Source organism: Sus scrofa, chromosome 9, assembly GCF_000003025.6.
Source record: "Sus scrofa isolate TJ Tabasco breed Duroc chromosome 9, Sscrofa11.1, whole genome shotgun sequence".
Lineage (NCBI taxonomy): Eukaryota > Metazoa > Chordata > Mammalia > Artiodactyla > Suidae > Sus > Sus scrofa.
The window spans coordinates 18128407-18149313 of NC_010451.4; the positions used below are offsets into that span (position 1 = coordinate 18128407).

Sequence of the window (20907 nt, forward strand, 5' to 3'; positions counted from 1 at the left end):
TCCCTCATAAAAATGCCATGTTATCACTAGGACTTGAGAACCAAGGTAGCAAAAATAAGCCAGCGCCTCAAATTATTTTTTAATACATTGTGTAATGGATCAAATATTCCACTCTAACACTTGCCCCATCTAACCCTGTTACTGATATTAACTCAAAGCCATTGTGCATACAAATGGCAAGAGTGAAGCTGGAGCTCTTCACAACTTACTATTCCATCTTCACCAGTACCGTTCTTAACGGTTATGCTTTATTCCTGAGAAAGTGTATTGAAGTGTCACTAAATGTCCAGAATAATTTTTGTTTTCTTCTCAAGTGTTCTTAAACTGCAAATGTTTTATTGAGAAAAGTTCCAAGAGAGAGTCCCAGCTAAGTTATGAAGGCTGTGAATTACGACCATGAGGAACTATGCTAACTACGTTTATGAGCAAAGTCACCAGGCATGATTCCTCATGGAGGAGGTCACAGCGCCTTCTGTGAATGAATAGAGACTAATTTCCACGTGTTGAAGGAGAGTTGTAGAAGGGAGCAATTCAATTTCATCAACCAGTTGGTGAGCTGCCAAACACTCCAGTGTCATATTTTCCTTGCAAGCACTCATCCAAAGCATAACCCTTCTGAAGCCTGATCTAATGGAACATCAGGAAATGATCACTAGCCGCCTGGCTGGGGCCGTCTGAAATGCTTGTTGCCAGGAACAAGCGAGGGTGGACATGTAAGTGGCAGGGAATCAAGCAAATGAATACCCTGCTGTGCTATTTACAGCAATAGAAAGATCTAGGTGATAGCAGACTTAAAAGATTCTTTTATTAGTTAATGTCAGTGCAGTCTCAAAGAGTTAGCTCTTCCTAAGCAAAAAAGAAAAAAAAAAAAATATCCATTTGATTTTAAATTTAGGCATAGGGGAAATAAGCTTCTGAAAATTATGCACCTTTTGTTCTAACATCTCTCTCCTTAAACAAAGAGCTGTGCACTTCTTCAATTTATCAGAAAATCAAAGTACAAATACCTGGGGAAAAAATAGATTATCAAAGGAAAAAAACAGGTGAAGTTTCTGAAGACAAGTTTCCTTAAAAAAAAAAAAAAAAGTCTAGTTTCTTTTTATGAGAAAAGAGTAGGTTTGACAGACAAGGAAAACAATAGTTTTGATCCATTCTGGCTTAAATGAGATGTTCTGATTGTTTATTCGGCATACTGATTTAAATGTGGAAAAACTGTAGATCAGGACAGTTCTGATTGAAGGAGTGTACTTTTAAGGACTCTAATAATTACATCATAGGAATTGAAGGAGAAAGGAAAGTCTTGCATATTTCTATATTACCTGGCCTATGGTAAGCGATATTATAACCAGATATTTATTGAATGAATTGAGCTGAATTCACTCAGCGTTTCTCTTCCTAATCAAACATCTTTCAAGATATATAGCAAGTGGTGTTTCTTTCCATTTCTTCATATACTTTAACACTTTTAGTTTTATAGATGTTAATATTAATTTTTATAAATGGTTACTATTTCATGGTACATAGTGCTTCTTACCTTTTATAAACAGAAAATAAATGCAGACTTTTAAAACTGTGAATTCTATTTTGCTGGTATTAATATTGCCAAACCTGTTTTCCATTGTGTACCTTTCCTCATCCTTCTATGTCTAAATTTCCTTTGTTTTCTGAAAAAAATTTTTAATTTTTTGATTATTATAAAATATGTTTTATGTACATGTCAGAAAATCCCAAAGGTAAAAAGTATATGGTAAAAAACTAAGTTTTCCTCTCACACAATTTTTCTCTCTGGGGCAATCACCGTTGCCTGTTATTTTTCTACATTTGCTTTTTATATATACAAATATTATTTATATTCATTTCTTCTTGATACAAATGATAAAATATTATGTGTATTGCCTGTATCATGTATATGGTTTATAAAATATATAGGATTTTGTTCCCTATCAGTACATATAGAACTTTTATTATTATTATATACAGTGGAATAGTATTACATAAAGGTATTGGTATTTTTGTAACCATTCCATTCTTCCTTTGTCATTTAGATTGAACATTTTTGTAATTAACTTTGCTAGTTCACGCATACAAGTTCATTTACAAGTTGAATTCCTAGAAGTAGGAAAACTACAGTGGTATTTGAAGTAGAATCAATATACTTCGAGCATTAAAAAAGTTAGAGGTATCTTAACATTGGTCTCCAAGATAAAGGAGCAATATACGAGGAAGCCTCTTTTACCACACTTGGCAACACAGTGCATTGTCACAGTTTTTGAATGTGGATGATCTGTTAGGTGAAAAATATATCTTGCACTTTCAATTTGTAATTCTTTGACTATGCATAAGGTTGAATGCTATACAAATGTCTGACAGATTTATCGGGAACATCTTTTTCACTCTGTGGCTTCCATTTCCATTCTCTTTTCATGAGTCAAATTCCTAACTCTAGTAGAGTTCAGTTTACCCATTTCTATCTTTATAGTTGTATGCTTTCATTTCTTAAATGAAATATAACTAGCATAAAAATTTTATCATTAACTTATTCAGGTTTAGATCATGTAGAAATTATTTTTTAAAACATAGATAGATGCACCATTTTCCCCATATGACTTATTAAACAATTCACTTTCTCCATTTATTCAATATACCATCTTTATGATATACTAAATTTCTGTTTCTTATCTATTTTTGGATTTTGTCTTTTACTTTGATATATATTTTCACTTTTTAGTTATAATAGCTTTATAATATTTTAATGTCTGGTAGGTAAGATCTATCTCATTTATGTTATTTTTCTGAATTTTCTTGGCTGTTCTTGCTATCTAATTTTTTCCACATGAAATTTAGAATAAACTTTTCTTGTTTAAATATCTTCAGTGGTATTTCTGCTTTAAATCTTTAGTGTAAAAGTTGACAAATTTTTATGTCATGTTTCTTTCCAATGACATGTTATGGTGTTCCCTTCTTGTACATCCTTTAGTAGCCTTTTAAAATCACTTTTATATAAATCCTGTGCATTTATTCCGAAGTGTTTATAATTTTCCTTGCCATTGTAAATGATATTTTCTTTCATTACGTCTTTTAATTGGTTACTGTGTTTATATATATGCTATTGATTTCTGTATATTAATTTTAGACCTAGCTACCTTACTGCATTCTTATTACTTGAGACAATTTTCAGATGATTTCCTTTGCTTTATGATCACAAGTAAAGTCAATTTTTCTCCTTTACAATTCATAATCAAACTCATGTGCAGAACAATGTAAGCAATAGTAGTGATAAAGGACATATTTTTAGAAAGTTTGCTTGGTTGACAATATTTCTGAACCTTTGGTTGGGTTTAGATACCTTAAGCCACAGCTTTTTCTCAAAGTCCTATAGCTCCTGTTTAGTAGATTTAAAGTACTTCTCTCATCAGGCAACCACAAGTCTCTTCTCCAAGTCCATGATTTTCTTTTCTGGGGGGAAAAAACTGTAATTGCAATGTATACGTCTAAGGATAACCTGACCCCCTTGCTGTACAGTGGGAAAATAAAATAAAATAAATAAAATAAAATAAAATATGAAAAAAAAAATAAAGTACTTCTCTCTTCCTCTCTCCATTTATTTTTTTTTGTCTGTGCTTAGCTTTGCTCTTTGTCACTAATCTCAGTGATGTCTATTTTTTCTTATTATTTACAGCATAGTCATAAAATCTGTAATGATGTTATTTAGGCTCTTTCCTGGACTCCTTAGGTCTGTAGTTTTTCTTTGCAGCTTGCTTTTATCATTTTTTCTCTCAGCACTCATTTACTGAATTTATTTTCTTAAGGTGTTCTATAGCATGAATCATGAGCAGTTTCTTTCATTTCTTTCTTTCTTTCATTTCTTTCTTTCTTTCTTAATTTCGTTCTTTCTTAATTTTTTTCTTTCTTTCTTTCTCTCTTTTCTTTTTCTTTCTTTCTTTCTTTCTCTCTCTCTCTCTCTCTTTCCCACACAGGGTTAATAACCTGAGTCTTGGAGCCAGATATCCACGACTTGCATCCTGGCTCTGACACCATTTGTGTGATTTCAGGCAAGTGAGTGAATCTCCATACTTGCATATGTAATAAAAGCACCTCCCAGGGTGTCTTATAAGGACTTAAGGAGAATTACATATAAAACGCTTAGAACAACGCTTAATACAAAATAAGTGATTAATAAATTAGATTACAATGATAATGCTTCTTATTGGTTTTGATTGTGGTATGTTTAAAATTACTACTAAATTTTTTTCATCCTGCTTGGATAGCTCAGTCAGACACCTTGCTCTGGTATAGTGCACTACCCTTTTCCTTGGTACATATAATCATTTTGCTTTTCCTATTTTTTTTAAATTATAGTTGGTTTACAATGGTGTGCCAATTTCTACTGCATACTAAAGTGACCCAGTCATTCATATATATATACACACACACACACACATTTTTTTTCTTATATTATCTTCCATCATGTTCTATGCAAAGAGACTGGATATAGTTCCATGGGCTATAGAGTAAGATCTCATTGCTTATTCATTCTAAATGCAATAGTTTGCGTCTACTGAGCCCAAACTCCCAGTCCTGCTTTTCCTTCTAAGTTACAGGGTAGGGGCTAGGTATTTTGTATTCTAATCACTTTCTGCACTTGAGGCAATAGATGAGGAAACAGTCGGGGGAGAGCTTATTAGAGGTGGCAGTCAAGTGTGCCATTTTTCTTAGAACATCCAAACTCTGCTGTCTTTTGAGAAACTTGTTTAATATCCTCTACCGAGATGCATCTAGTTGGGTAATTTCTCTCATTCAAGATGCAGGTACAGAACCTTAATTAGAGAAGATCAACATTGATGCTGGCTTTCTCCATGTTAGATTGTCCCAATAGCAAGTTTCGACTATGCTGAAAAAGATAAAGCTACCAGCTCAGTGTCTTCTTTAAGATTTAGTGCTACCAGTGAGAAAGAAGTCTCAGGATTTTGTCAGTTACTAAGATAGTTTCAGGAGGTGAATGGAAGTGGAGTAACAGTTGAACTATTTAAGCCCCTCCTCTACTGTTTCTTTTCTTCATCACAGTTTTTTGAATATATTGCATTGAGTTGTACTTATTGCCGTCTTTCATCACTGTTAGCCAACATTTCTTGTTGTTGTTACTGATTTTCCTTATGTCTTGTTCATTTTGGGAGTTTCTGTTTTTGTTTTGGCCACTCACCCACTTGGGAATTCCTGGGCCAGGGATCAAACCCACACTATAACAGTGACCTGAACCTCAGTGAATATTGGATCAAACCCACACTATAACAGTGACCTGAACCTCAGTGAATATTGGATCAAACCCACACTATAACAGTGACCTGAACCTCAGTGAATATTGGATCCTTAACCCACTGAGCCACCAGGGAACTCCCATTTTGTGAGTTATTGAAGGAGAGCATTTCTATAAGCATATAAAATTCATCTGTTCTCATAACCTAGAAACCAGTAGTATATATAGTCTGCTTGGTAGAAAACTTTATCTATAGGCATTATTCTCATCTTTATCTTTCTATTAGTTCTATGGTCAGACGTTCCTTATAACTGTGGGATTCATTTCATATCTATGTGTGCTGGGCAACATGGGTTCCTGCCAAATCCTATTCCTAAGATTCCCATCTGTCTACCTTCAGATCACCTGTAATTAACACAAATGAGGAAAAGGTGGCTACTATGAGGAATAGTTGAAACACTATTATGAATGATATCAATAGCTCTGGATTCTAAGCCCAGTTTAACAATATTATATTTAACAGGGATAGATTTACATTAAAAATCAATTATTCTAAGATAGAATGTGATATATCTGATAGCCAGTGGTTCCCATGAAATATTTAACTATCTATAATCTTAATATGAACCAACAAAAAGAGTCTTAACAATGCTAACACAATTTTAAGTTATATTAAATATTTAGAGTATGGAGGTCACATCAAGAACTCCCTATGGTCTGTACTTACAAGCATATCAAAGGATCCTTCTAACCCTATGTGTTGTTATTTGGGTAGGGTATTTCCAAACTTGAGAAAATTCATGGGATGGAAACAATAAAATAAAGGGTCTTAAAATCATACTGTATCAAGAATGGTTAATCAAAGTGAGATTCTTTAGTCTAAAGAAGAGGGGCCTAAAAATAGATTTGACAGTAGCCTACAAATGTATGAAGGGCTCTTTTATGAAGCGTTGTCATCACAGCTGGAGAGAGCAGAAATAAAAGTGATGGACAATGGCAAAAGAATTCCAACTTTGACCTCAATTTTGGGAGGGGGGGAATTTAATGATTGGGGCAGTCTCCTAAGTGACTAGCTATCACCAGTGTTGGAAAGTTCTTCCCAGAGCATCAAATAGAAGTTGAAGTCTTGGTCAAGAGTTCCTTGTAAAAGCCTATGTCTATATGGACTTGATGGTATTTGTAACCATCCAGGTATATGTACACTTTTGACAGTATACTGGGACCACTCTTTCCCTTGAGGGCACACTGGGTCTCTATCTCCAACTTTTAGCCACCTAGGAAGTGTTCAATTAATATTTTACTAAATACGTGAATGAATGTGGTATTTGGTGAGATTAAAATATTTGACAAATAGGAATTCTTGCATATCAAAATTATGAGTTTTAAAAACTGGTATCACAATTTATTCAAATAAATGAATCTAGGAAGGCTAAATTTTCCCATATGACTCAACTACTCATGAATATTCAATGAGTATTTTTAGGTTCCTGATGAGCAACTATTGAACTCTTTCTTCCTAAGACTAATGGCCTCTACTGAAAAAATTATGTAGTCTACATTCACAACTGTAAGGCACTGACTTGCCTAGAAAAATGTGCCTTGTTTCCTTTGCTATTTTTATTCTTCCTTCTTCCTAACTGCTCTCTTTTTAGCCTTGACTGATAATTCTCAACTTTTCCTAATACCATCTTTATTGTGAAAATGTCCTAGTTACAGTGGATTTTTGGTGGGATCTCATGACCGGCATAGTCTTTGTTAAAATTTTCTAAGTTGGCTTTTTTTATGGATGGTTAAAGCAGGGATTTTATTTTACCTTTCCTATTAACTTTTCTGTAAGGGATGACATGTGTATCTCACTGCAGTTGAATTATGCTCAAAGTCCCTGGAGTACAAGGCTTTTGACTGACAGCTAATGGCATTCGGAGTCATGGTCCATGGATAAAAAAATGCTGCAATCTTTAATTTTTTTAGATCTCAACATTCCAGAGAAGGAGAAGAATTTAATGTATACCAGCTGATGAGTTGAGGAACCAAAATGGATTTAGGGGACCGTGATGAATTTAGCATGAAGTCAGTGCCAGCCCACAGAAAAGGACTACATTATTCTTGATCTAGGTGAATGCCAGTTTGCTGAGAAGGTACTTGGGTGAAAAGCCAAAATGTCTTTATTTATTGTCATTCCTTTGATTTAGCGCTTAGAACTGCCTGGCTTAATAAATGTTTTTGAAATAAAATATTTATTGACTGAATGATTATTTTCTGCACATACTTGTTTCTTGAAAACATAAACAAGGAAGGAGAACATGCTTACAATAATAAAGGCTACTTAATATGCCCGTTTAACAGTTAGTTAAACCAAGCATTTAATTTTAGATGCTGTCCAAACACTAAAGTCTTTTCATGAAATTGCTTTGCTGCTGATAATAAATTGGAAAGATTTTTAGTCATAGGATTTACCATGGTAACACATTTCATTTTAAAACTTTTAAGATATACCATGTAGCACAGGAAATTACATTCAATATCTTAGAATAACCTGTAATGGAATATAAAAAAAAAAAAACTGAATCACTTTGCTGTACACCTGACACTAACAAATTATTGTAAATCAACTATACTTCAATTAAAAAATGAAAAAAAAAATAACGCTATACAAGTATTTACCCCAGCAAATATTCAGAGATAGGTAAACAATCTTTTTTGTTGTTATTTTTCTTTTTATGGCCACACCTGCAACATATGGAAGTTCCTGGGCTAGAGGTTGAGGCCCAAATTAGAGCTGCATCTGAAGGCCTATGCCACAGCAACAGCAACACAGGATCTGAAGTGCATCTGTGAGCTATGCTGCAGCTTGCGGCAATGTCACATCCTTAAACCTACTGAGTGAGGCCAAGGATCGAACATATCCTCAGGGACACTCTGTTGGGTTCTTAATGCACTGAGCCACAATAGGAACTCCAGGTTTTTGTGTGGATTGAAAAAAACTGATCACTAGAAGGGAAATGTAGTGTTTTGAGACCTCATGCCAAACAGCTGAATTTGCCATTTGTGATTATTAAGAGTCAAAGCATTATTCAGAAAGGCCCTACATCACAAAAATGTCTGCCCACCACTTAGAGCTCAGAGCAGGGACGGGGGCCTGAATACAGAATAAACAGTACCTTGCATTCAGAGACACATACACACATGCATTAAAAAATAAATACACGTTAGAATTTACCCCATGTCAAGAAAGGCAGGAATGAAAGGCGTTCCTTGATGCAGTAAATGGTTGGATGCCTGTAATCAAAACTATTGCATAACCTTTGTGTTCAGTTTTTATCCAGTAGTCTGGTTATCCATTTGGGTATGAACAGCTGAATTCTGGACAACCGAAAACTTTGCTAACCTAATCAATCCCAAGTTATCATGGTCAGGTGATAGCTGTCCAACTTGTCTGAGAATGCCATCAGCAAAATTATCCATGGACAGAGGGGATAAAAAGAAGAATTTTAGTGGAGGCAATCTCTGTACTATGTGTAATGATGGTGTATTTGATTTTCAATTACAATATTAGCTTCTTTGTATGTTCATCGAGCACTCATTATGTATTCAATACCTGCAGCTCTAGTCCTATGCACCAAAAATCAAGTTGTAAAATAGTTAATTTACCAAATGACTATGTTTGATAGCTGCCAGATCATTTTCTCACATCACCTCTGAGAAAGGTTATTCTGGTCATGTTAGTCTCAGAGAGAGGGAAGACGAGAACAGACGGAGGAACAAGGATGGTGAGGGTGAGAGGAAAGAACCGACTCTGCAGAGATCGAGACAAGCTGTAAACTCTGCTCCAATGAGATATTTGAAGAATCACATCTGTAATACCAGAAGCATGCCATGCCAAGTTGATATTTAACCAAGCTGGGCACTAAATCTGTCATGTAGGCTATTAAGAAAAAATTGTAAAAAATCCTCAGTAATTTGGAAATTGGTTTTTGATTAACTGGCCTGTTCAGTTAATGCTGATGCTTCACATACTGTTTATCCCAATCTCTTGAACAGAGAGTTCCCATAAGGGGGGGCCAGTGCAAGGGGTTTCCTCGAAAGGAACTTCTCTTGGTGGTGAAATAATCCAGCTTTCATCCTGGCCATTCCTTTTCTCCCTCGCCGCACTGCAGTGATAGGCATGAACTGTCTTGGACTCTACTTTCTTCACTCCAATTCCTCCCACTTACTACACAGAGTTTGGTTACAGACTAAACCCAGGACTTGTACTTCCCTTTTAAGTGTTCATTAAGTCCTTCGAATTTAGCACAGGCTGGGGTACAGATCATAAACTCAGTGTTTTAAGTGTTAGAATTTGCAGCTGGTTTATCTCCTTGATTTGGGCTGCTGATATATTGATATATATCTTCTCCTTCTTTCCTTCTTTCTTTCCTTCTTTCCTTCTTTCTTCCTTCCTTCCTTCCTTCCTTCCTTCGGCTTTTAGGGCCACACCCATGGCATATGGGAGTTCCCAGGCTAGGGGTCGATTTGGAGCTATAGCTGCTGGCCTACACCACAGTCATAGCAATGCTAGATCTGAGCTGCATCTTCAACCTATACCACAGCTCATGGCAACATCAGATCCTTTAATCCACTGAACGAGGCCAGGAACCCACATCCTCATGGATACTAGTCAGGTGTGTTACTACTGAGCCACAACGGGAACTCCATATCTATTTTTCTATACCCTATGGGTTACCTGAATGGCTTGGTAACAACAACAACAACAACAAAAATGACCAGAGGAGGAAAAGATAAAGTATTTTAGAAACTCTTAGAAATGAAAGATTGCTTCTGATTGGACTGACTAGTGGTAGCTTTGTGGAGGAGACAAAATTGAACTGGCCTGGGTCTTGGGGATGGATACGAGGTCACAGGTAGGACAGGTAGTGGTCACAGTGGGTAAGGAAAGGCATTCCAAAGGTGAGAATGGGACAAACAAAGGCTTAGAGGCAGGAGAGTGTGACATGAGCTTAAGAGATTGTATGTACTCCAGTCTACATGGCTAAGAAGATGGATGAATGAAAGAAGAGAGAAGAAAAGTCTAACATCAAATTTTGTTACTGGAGAGGGAGATTGTAGAGGGTGTGAAATACTGTAACAAGAGATTTAGTTTTATACCTAGCATCAGTGAAGAACCACTAGAGGCTTTTGAGCAGGGAGAACAATGAATAGAGCTGTGATTCCTGGAAGACTGTTGTAGATGTGTGTAGGATCGAAGGAAGGAATTGGTAGTGGAGTCTATTGCAGAACATCAGACAAGATGAAACGAAGATATGAACATCAGAATAATGGCGGTGGAGATTTAAAAGAGAAGACTAATTATGTTGGAGGTAGTTTCGAAAGGACATGATGTCTAGTTTAATAAAGGCCCCAAAGAAGAAAGGATCAAAAGAAAGGGACTTTGAGCTTTTTAATTTGGGTGAGGGGGGCAATCTTTAACTTAAATAGAGAGCTCAGAAGGAAGAGCAGACTGCACCAGTGAGGGGAATGTGGAGGAAGATGACCCTGAGGAGACATCATTAAGTCAGTTTTCAACATGCTTAGAGGTATTTCTACACATGGAGCCTACTGAAATACATGCCCCAAATAGGAAAACTAAGAAAAACTACATACATATGAACATATATGTACATTTTCAGAAAACACAGATTCATATAAAACATTGTAACTCAGACCCATTAGAAATAATGTTATATAGAGCTAGAGAGGACAATACAGCTGCAAATATATGTGTACACATCGATGCTAACACCAATATGTTATATATATGCATGCATATATATATGCATAAATCTGAGCTAATGCACAAAAATATATATTGGTCCATCTGAAGCTCTTGAATATCAAACACTTTTAATTAACTTTCATTTGATTAATTCAAGAAATATTAATACTTTCTAAAGGGCTAGGTTGTATCAAATACTATGGGAAGCACTTTTAAGTCACCAGACTTAGTATGTGCTTTCTTGTTTTTCTTTATTCAACTTTTAGTCAATTATGATAGTAAAAAGAGTAAAAATGGTACAAACATATACTGAGAAGTTACAATTATTATCCTCAAAATAACCTTATGAATTAGATACTCAAATTATGTCTACTTTGCAGATGAGGAAGATGAAACACAAGAGGTTAAGAGACTTTAGATTCCATACTGACCTAGAGATGTCCAGGAGATTTATCACTACATATATAGCTTCTCTAGTGATTAAGTTACACAGATTATACATGGCCATTAGGATAGGGACTTTTATAGTCAGGGTATTTTATAGTTATTTACTTCTTGTACAAAGCTGAGAGCATTCTTCACTACATTTGCAATTTGCACTGTTAGACTTTTATTATAACTGAAAAAAATATATATACCTATGAAGAATTTTAAAATGATATAATGTATAAAAACATTTTTAAAAATTATGTAGAATTGCCGAAATTTTTTGCTAGATAGACTTTACCACTCTTTGAGTTTGGATTAAAAAATAAGGCGATTAAGATAAAGTCTACCTTTGGCTTTAACATTGCTATGGCCTTAACATTTCAGTTCTAGAACTTGGCCTTAAACTAGCTATATTACCTTTAAGCAATAAGAATATCTTAGAAGGCAACTCATTTCTTATATAGGTTTAGGCTTCTCTGGCTTAGACCAATGGTCTGCATGTGTTTAAGTATCTAGTTCCTGAGAAATTAAGAGTGTTCTTAGGTAAGTCGCTAGAAAGACTTTTATTATAAAGCCATTTCCTGGGAAACCACATGCACACTTCAGATTTTCTTCGTTGCATATTTTTGGTTGCTTGGCAAGTCTAAATGGATTTGCCTAATCACAATTTCCTATACATGATTACCCTTTTTTTTTTTTTTTTTCTCAACTGACTGCCCACACACAGACATCCCAGCTGCTTATAATGACCAAATCTATAACTGTGAAGTTAGGGAAATTTTATATATTGTTAGGAAGAGACATTCTAAATCAGTAGTGCATATTAACCAAACACTCATTACTGAAATATATGCCATAAATCACCAGCTAGATGATTGTAGTTGAATATTGGGAAGACTAGCATTGCTATAAAGACAAATAACATACATCAAAGGTCATCTTGGAATTAGTAATTTGCACAATAATTGGAATAAACATAAGGATATAAGTTAGAAAATTGTAAATGTAATTCTACCACAAACTATTTTTTCAAGGAATTTCTTAACATTGCATCCTGTATAACAAGAAGGAAAACAGCATTTACCTTTGTCCCATGTAAAAGCAAATAAACAAAACCCCAAACAATTTGAAAACAAAAACAGTTTAGGCATTAAGAATGTCTATAAAGCAGATCTGTTGTTTATAACTGTTCAAAATAGCTAAAATAGCCATACTCATGATTTTTATATTAAAGAGAATTGATAAAAATGAGAAAGTCAATTATTCAGATATTGCCCCAACTCCAGACATTTTTCTAAAAAAACAGGAAAAATTTGGAATATTAATATGGATTTCCAATAGACGTTTTCCAGTTCTGCCTCCTTGAGATCTCCTTTTCAGGTGCATCACAGGCTTCCCACCATGTCCAGTATAGTCCCCATAGGGGTTCCTCCACAGTCCTACGCATCTCACAGATGGGACCCCAATCCATTCAATTGTTCAATTAGAGAAGGGGGCCTTGTCCTTGGACAAGTCCCTCATCTGGATTATCAATAACTGACATCAGTTATATCTCCAGCATATAGCTTGAATCTGTCCACCTTTCTCTACCTTCTCCAAGTGACCCCTAACTGACCTCTGCTCCCATTCTTGCTCCCTTCAATGCATTTTCTTTACGGTAGCTGAGTGATCTAAAAACAACAAATTTGACTACAATACATGCTAAAAATTTTGTAAGAACTCTCCACTGCACTTGAAATAAAATGACAAATCTATGTATATGGTCAACAAAATTGTACATGATCTGACCCTTGCTCAACTTGACAATATCATCTCATGCCATTCACTATTTTATCATTAAAGTCTGGTCACAACAGACTTCTTTTAGTTCCTGGAAGGTACCCAGATCTCTCCTACCCTGGGGTCTTCATACACATGTGCTTTTACTTCTGTTTAGATGCTCTCCTCCACTCTTTATCTAGCTAACTTCTATTTTTATTTTTTATTATTATTACTTTTTTTTGTATTTCAAAGTTTAGTTTCAGTGGCCCCTCCTCAGGGAAGTCTTCTTTGACCCACTCTTTAGTTCTAATCTTTTATGTTCATTCATAATGTTTCCCAATTTATATGATAGGTATTTTCTACATCATATTATAATCTTGAGCAAGAATTCTCTTTCTTTTCTTTGTGAATCCTCATTGTCTGGGTCTGTGTCAACTCCACAGCAAATACTTAATAAATATTTGTTGAACCATTGAAAAACTAAATTAATGAATACATCTAGTAAGCTATGTATTATATACACAAAATTGAGGCTAATTAGCCCAGTTGGCTAGAGTGTTGATGTTTTCTATACAGAATGCTCACATGTTCAAGGAAGGGCAGGTAAGAGCCTGTAAGCACATGTTAAATTTTAAATTCCCTGGAACATTTTGGCTCTCCTGATTTAGATGAATCACATCATCCTCTCTGCTCAGTTGGTATCATGACTCAAGTTCCACCACAGAGCTGATTTCATTCAGCCTAGCATTAAACTGAGTTGCCTTTAGGTCTCTCTCTCCCATTAGAACTTTCTGATTCTCCCATTAGAGTCATATCTGATTTGTCTTTCTTGTCCCCACTGAATAAGAGTTTCCATGGTATGAGTTAAACATTGGTGGAAATTTCTTTTAAACAGATCATCATTCAAAAATAAAGAATTAAGAGGTGCCAAGAGAGGTTAAGGTTGCAAGGTATCATCAGATTTAGTGTAGAATCCAGTTTAATTATTCAATGTACCCTGATTCAGCACTTCCTGTATTCAAGGTACAGGGAAAGACCTTAGGAGTTTAAGCAATGACTGAATTGGTTTCTTCCTCTGTAAATCAATTAGCTAGATATAGAGAAACAAATCCCCATCAGTGACCTTTGCCTGGTGATAGTACAAAAAAATAGAACTGACTCAACAGAATCCCAACAGGATCACCAGACCCAAGCCCCTCTGTAGGAATTTGGCAGGAGCCTGCTTGCAGGGATGTGAAGTTAGCTCTAGCAGATTCCTGGTTCTACTCTCCTCAGTAGAAAAAGCCCATTACCCATATGCTGTGTACGTTCATTGGGTTATTGCCTGGGTATTCCTGGCTGATTAACGTTCACCTGTCCCCACACCCCCCTCTCTTTGTCTCAGGGCAATTCCTGCTCTACTCCTGGCTCAAGGAAGAAAACAGTTCAAACAGAAGAAACAACCAAAGGGGTGGGTGGGGTGGGGTCCTAGTACTAAAGATTAAGATCCAAAAAAATGTGTTCCTATTAAAATTAAGGGATTTTGGCTCTCAATTCCCTAGAACCTTTAAGTGTTCTGCTGAGCAGCCAGAGGTCACTGAGTGATTCAGCTAGCAAGAGGCCTGCTAATGGATGGGAATGCTTTGCTGAGGGCTTAAAACCAGTATTTGTTTTAAGGCTCTGCTGAATAATTGATGTTAATTGGCTTGTAGAAATATCTACACGTTATTTATGTATAGTATATCTTTTTAATTGAAATAGTATGATGCTCATTTGGTTTAGCTTAAAGCACGTGGCAAATACGATTTGAGTAAACATGTAGGATTGAAACTCTTTTCTTTCATATTACCAGACATTGTGGTATGGAAATGCTTTAGTTGTTTTCTTTTTTCCCCAGGTGTAATTTTAGGATTTTAATGCATTTGAATTTAACCCATGAGGGATCTTTGATTATTTTATTAGATTACCAAACAATTGTAGAAAAGGCTGAAACTACATGTAGCAAACTATAAAAACAGATCCATACTGTACAGTTAATACTTGCTGTCAACTTGCGTTAGCCACTATTCTAAACACTTTGTATATATTGACTCATCTAATCCTCCAACATTTCTCAGGGCAAGTACTATTATTACCTACATTTTGTAGATGAGAAAATCAAGACTCAGAGAAGTTAACCAATTTGCTCAAGGTTGAAGAGTTAGCGAGCTGCAGAGCTAGGGTTCCAACTTAGGCATTTGGCTCTGGAAACTGCACTCAGCCAGCAAGATTTTCTGCTCGCCACTTTCCACCTTTTCATTAAATCTTTAATTCTCATAAACCCTTTTGAATAGATGCTACCATTATGATCCCCATTTAATTATAAGAGGATTGGTCTAACCATTGTCACTCTGCTAGGATGTGGCTGCACCAGGCTTTTAAACTCAGCCTTGTCTGACTTTTGAGTCTGAGATCTTAAAATACCACCCAGCACTACCTTCCAGAGAAGGTGTTGTGCTTATTTTTCAGTCACACTTAGCCTTAGAGATTAAATAGATTTAAGGGAAAGAGAAATAATTTACTAAAAGAGTATAGTAACTCTCCAGTCATAATCTTTTAAACTATTTAAAACACTCTTAAGCCAATTATTAGATTTTTCTAAAATATTTGAAATACTGTAACGTTAAATGTCATCATTCTGAAGAGCAAAGCTCAAAGATCTATTCTTAAAAATTAATATAATGATTCATCTTCTGTTTATGTGATTTCCCAGAGTAACTGCAATTACTTCAAGAGATTCGTGAACATTTCAAAAAAATACATTTTAACTCATTTTGACTATGGCTAGTATAAAAATGTTATGTAGTGCTTGTTGAGTTTAACATTCAGAATATTACAAAATCAAAACAAATCCCAACAGTGTTATAAAAAAAAATCTGATTTCAGGATAGACCATTTCTTTTCTTTTCTTTTCTTTTCTTTGTCTTTTGTCTTTTTAAGGCCTCACCCGCGGCATATGGAGGTTCGCAGGCTAGGGATCTAATCGGAGCTGTTGCTACTGACCTACGCCAGGGCCATAGCAAAGCCAGATCTGAGCCACGTCTGCGACCTACACCACAGCTCACAGCAATGCTGCATCTTTAACCCACTGAGCAAGGCCAGGGACCGAACCTGCAACCTCCTGGTTCCTAGTTGGATTCTTTTCTGCTGAGCCACGACGGGAACTCCAAAGATAGATTATTTCAGTTCATATTTTTCACACTATGAATTTTACTGCAGGAGAGAGGTTACCATTTACATCGGAAAAATCAGCAAGTGTTAAGATGCCAACTAAGCCATGATGATCTGGTAAGTTTAAAAACCTATAGAAAAATTTAGATGGTTGTTATTGTCATTGTTTATAAAAAAAACTTTTCAGAAATCTATCCTTTTCTTCTCCGAGTTCATATTTACCGTATTGGTTTCTTTTACTGTCTATAAAAACCGATGGTTATTGTAGGACTTAAATCTCGTGGTAACCCCTGAATGTCAGAGGATAAAGGAGCAGACTACATTGTGGAGGGGGGGATTAACTTCAGCCAAAGAGTTTGTCGCTGATGACACTCATTTGACACTCTGATGTCCTACTGTGAGTTATTTATGTTTCTATTACCTTTAGGCCCTTTGAACAGTTTGATTTCCACAACAGTCTCCAAAATGGGTCGTCTCCTGCGCACATACAGCCGAACGATAGAGCCTGCTTCTTTGAGAGCTTCCACTGCTTTACTGTGGGAGACCTCAGACACATCAACCTCGTTCACCCGCAAGATACAATCATTGACCCTGAAAGGAAGCAAAAAAAAAAAAAAAAAAAAGCAAAGGTCAGGAGATGCTCAGAGAATTTCTTAACGAAGATTATGACTATCTAACCTTTAGAGCTGGGGAAGCAAAGTGCAGAGGCAATTTTAATATATTTACACATGGAAGAAATGCTTCAGTTGAAGGAAGTCAAGAAAACCTTGGACTCCTTGGTCTTCCCAGTCTTCCCAACTTGGACCACTCTGCCAGTCAGACCTATCCTGGACTCCAGTCCACTCTGACTGAGGCTGCATCACATCTGGTGCTGTTAGAAGGACACACACTAACCTCTGTCAGTTACATCATTATTCTGATTGATTTCAGTGAGTTTGACCTAGGGTTACAACTTGAGGGGTTCTCAGAACTTACTTCCAAGGACTGTTACAGACATAGCAAATGTAACTTTATAGATTATTTTCTTGAATTTTTATATGTATTAGTTATAAAAATTAATACATTATAATTTTAGACGATTTGACAAATCTAACAATGTAGAAAGAAAAAAATATACACGATTCAATCATATGAAAGAATCCATTTCTGGCAAATTATCTTCCATTTTTTTTCCCCCTCAAATTTTTCTCATATTATAGGTAGTGAAGTTTGGATTGCACAAAATTCAAAGAAAATCTTGGAAAACTAAGAATTATGATACATTCTAAATTAGACTTTGTATTTGCCACTTTTTTTTTCATGGGAAGGAATAAGCTGACTCTTCCATAAAGTTGTCCAGGTACTTTATAAAGCATAGTGGCCACGAACTTTAAATCTCTTTTATATTTACCATAATAATTAGTTATAATATTAATAATGGTTAAAAGTATGGGACTTTCCTTCACTTTGCATTCTGGCACTCCCCATCTCAGTTCACTGTGTTGCTCAGAGTAAGAAGTAAGGGAATTTGGAAGTAACATATACACACCATTAAATATAAAAATAGGTAAACAAGGACCTACTACACAGTACAGGGAACTCTACTCAATATTTGTAATAACCTATATGGGAAAAGAACCTGAAAAAGAGAATATATATAACTGGATCACTGTGCTGTACACCTGAAACTAACACAATTATAATCAATAAATCAATTATTGGTCAACAAAATAAAAGAAATAAGAGACTACCCTTGCTTGACCCCTCTTTCCACCACCACCACCTGAAAAGTGTATCTGCAATGCATCCTGGTTCTTCATCTCCAATGCTACCCCCTTGGTTAAGTCGACATCACCTCTCACCTGGATTATGACCATAGTCTCCTATCTAGTCTCTCTGAATTCTCCCTTGTCACCTTTCAACCCATTCTCCACACAGTGGCCAGCGTGAAGTGGACATGGTTGTTTATCCACCTTCCATTCCTGTTCTCCATTTTCCTCTTCTAAGCAGTGCCCAGTTTCATTCAAGTGATCTATTCCTTAGCAAATTTTTGTTAAATGAAAGAATAAGTCTAAGTTCTATTATGACCCTCTGTTTCCTGTTTGTAAACATTGATAATTTTTTAACTTCCCTAAGCCTCCATATTTCATCTATGAAATAGAATAGTGATATCTACTATAAAGACTTTGAGGGGAAGATTAAATGAGGTAATGTACATATAAGTCCTGAGCACAGACTCTGATATATAAGTACCTAATAAATGGTTGTTATTAGCAACAGCACACAATTGTTTATTTATACTATTCTTAACTATTCTATTCCTCCCATAATCATGTGGAATAAGATCTATTATCCACATTATACAAATTAGAGTTGTTCTAAGTGGTGAAGCTTTTTTCTAAAGCAATAAGCAATTTGATCAGAGATTGGATATGATCACAGGTGTTCCTATTTCAAAATAAGCTCTTTCTTCTTAGGACACGTACATCGAATGTGATGAACAGTTTCATGTGTATTTTACATATCAATTTAAAATTACAACATGGTTATAGATTATATAAAAAGTATGGGAACATTTTCCTATCTTTATTGTCCATAACTTTCCTATACCTGTTTGAGGAGCTGAGTTATAGGAACCCTTGGCTCAGTGAGAACCCCAATTATCTTCAAATTCTTGAGACAGAACAATTTCACTTACTAAGATTCAGTGATGTCATTTCATCATAGCAGATGCTATGGCTTTAATAGGTTTACACATACATTTCCTCTCTGGCTAAAAAAAAAAAAAATCATGGAAAACTACCAATTAAAGTAGTTTTCAGAATGTAGGCATCACGGGTGCCAGCCGCCCTGCAGCAGCTGGTCCTTTGAGAGTGGGTAATTTTGTCATCTCATGATAATGCAAAAACATAATGTTTACCATCACCCTATGTTCAGAATACTAATCATTTCTTAAAACATGGCTTTCCATAGAAGGGAGTGGCTGACTTTAGAAAAAATATTCTGGATGCTGTATCAATTCAAACTCTACTAAAATTTTTCCTTTTGTATACAGTGGAATCCTTAATTGTCAATTGCTGGGGTGAGGAAATCACAGCCTAAATCAGATGGTTTTTCCATAACATGTGGAGGAAGTAGGCATCTTCAGTGCACTGAGAACACTGGACTAGCAGTCAAGAGGCTTGGATTTGAGTCCCAGCTGTGTACCAGCTGTGTGACCAAAGTCAAGTCACTTCATCTCTTTGAACTTCAGTTTCCCATGAAAATAGAGTAAGCATGCCTAGAGCTAATGAGAGAAGTAACCATATCTGTAAATATATGGATGCACATGTAAACTATAACCATTCAGGAGAGAGTTACAGCTATTGACGGGTGAATCAAAGATGCTGTGCGCAAGAATTTGGTGAGAGGTAAACAGGATGGAAATTGAAATTGTTAAAGGGTCTGCCCTGTGCCATAGCATATCATTCTAGTCACTTCACTTATTTGCTTGTATTTAAATCAAACCATTTATAAAATATTGATTCTCATTTTACAGACAATGAAATTTTACTAACAAGGTCACAGTGTTGATGAGGGCAGCACCATGATTCCAATCTAGTTTTGTCTTTTTCTGGAGCCTATGCTAAAAAAAAAAATTACTCAGACTTGATTGTTTAAATTAAAAAAAAATGAGAATGAGGTTGGGGGCATTTATATTCAAATACATAAAACAGAAAAGAAAAAAATATGAAGCCAAACTAGGGCATGCAACTTTCCTTCCTCCTAGTCACTTGAAATAGCATTTGGCTAGAGGGTCATGGCTATTTAGAATTAATTTGCTTTCTGTACCAGTAGATAATCTTTGGGAGTAAAGGCAGCACTTGAATTCACTTTGAAAGATATAAATATATCACTAGCTTCGAACTCAAATAACATTCTGTCTCAGTAAACAGTTTATCATATTTCTGAGCCATTATACTGGAAAGCCATCAACATATAAATTTCCTCCCAACTTTACTCATGAAATTCAGTTGATAGTTTCACTCTTTCAGTGCTTCCTGTTTCATATATAAGTCTACAATATCCTTTTTGTGGACCAGTATCTTCTATGACATTAAAAAGTTAATTTAATCTTTTCCTACAGATGCTTCTAGTACATTTAGCACATTTCTAAATTCTGGTACATGTATATATTTCTTTGCCAAAAATATCTTAGAAACAAAAGAACATTTCATCACTAACATGTCCAGAGAATCACATATAAAATTTGCACTAGGAGTTCCTGTCGTGGCTCAGTGGTAATGAACCTGACTGGTATCCATGAAGATGCAGGTTCAATCTCTGGCCTCGCTCAGTGGGTTCAAGATCTGGCGCTGCTGTGAACTGTGGTGTAGGTCACAGATACAGCTTGGATCCCAAGTTGCTGTGGCTGTAGAATAGGGCCACAGCTGCAGCTCTGATTTGATCCCTAGTTGGGGAACTTCTATGTGCCACAAGTATGGCCCTAAAAAGACCAAAAATAAAAGTAAAAAATAAAGTAAAATTAGCACTAAACAATTAA

At 35.7% G+C, this 20907-nt stretch overlaps 1 protein-coding gene across 17 annotated transcripts in view; it reads right to left on the reverse strand.

The window, feature by feature from the left end:
- Nucleotides 1–20907, reverse strand: part of DLG2 (discs large MAGUK scaffold protein 2) — a 1971427-nt gene that overhangs the window by 552416 nt on the left and 1398104 nt on the right. For all 17 annotated transcript variants that reach the window (XM_021102325.1, XM_021102305.1, XM_021102303.1 and 14 more), the window contains one exon: nucleotides 16807–16976. In XM_021102325.1, the coding sequence (XP_020957984.1) occupies nucleotides 16807–16976 (170 nt within the window). The remainder of the gene's footprint in view (nucleotides 1–16806; nucleotides 16977–20907) is intronic.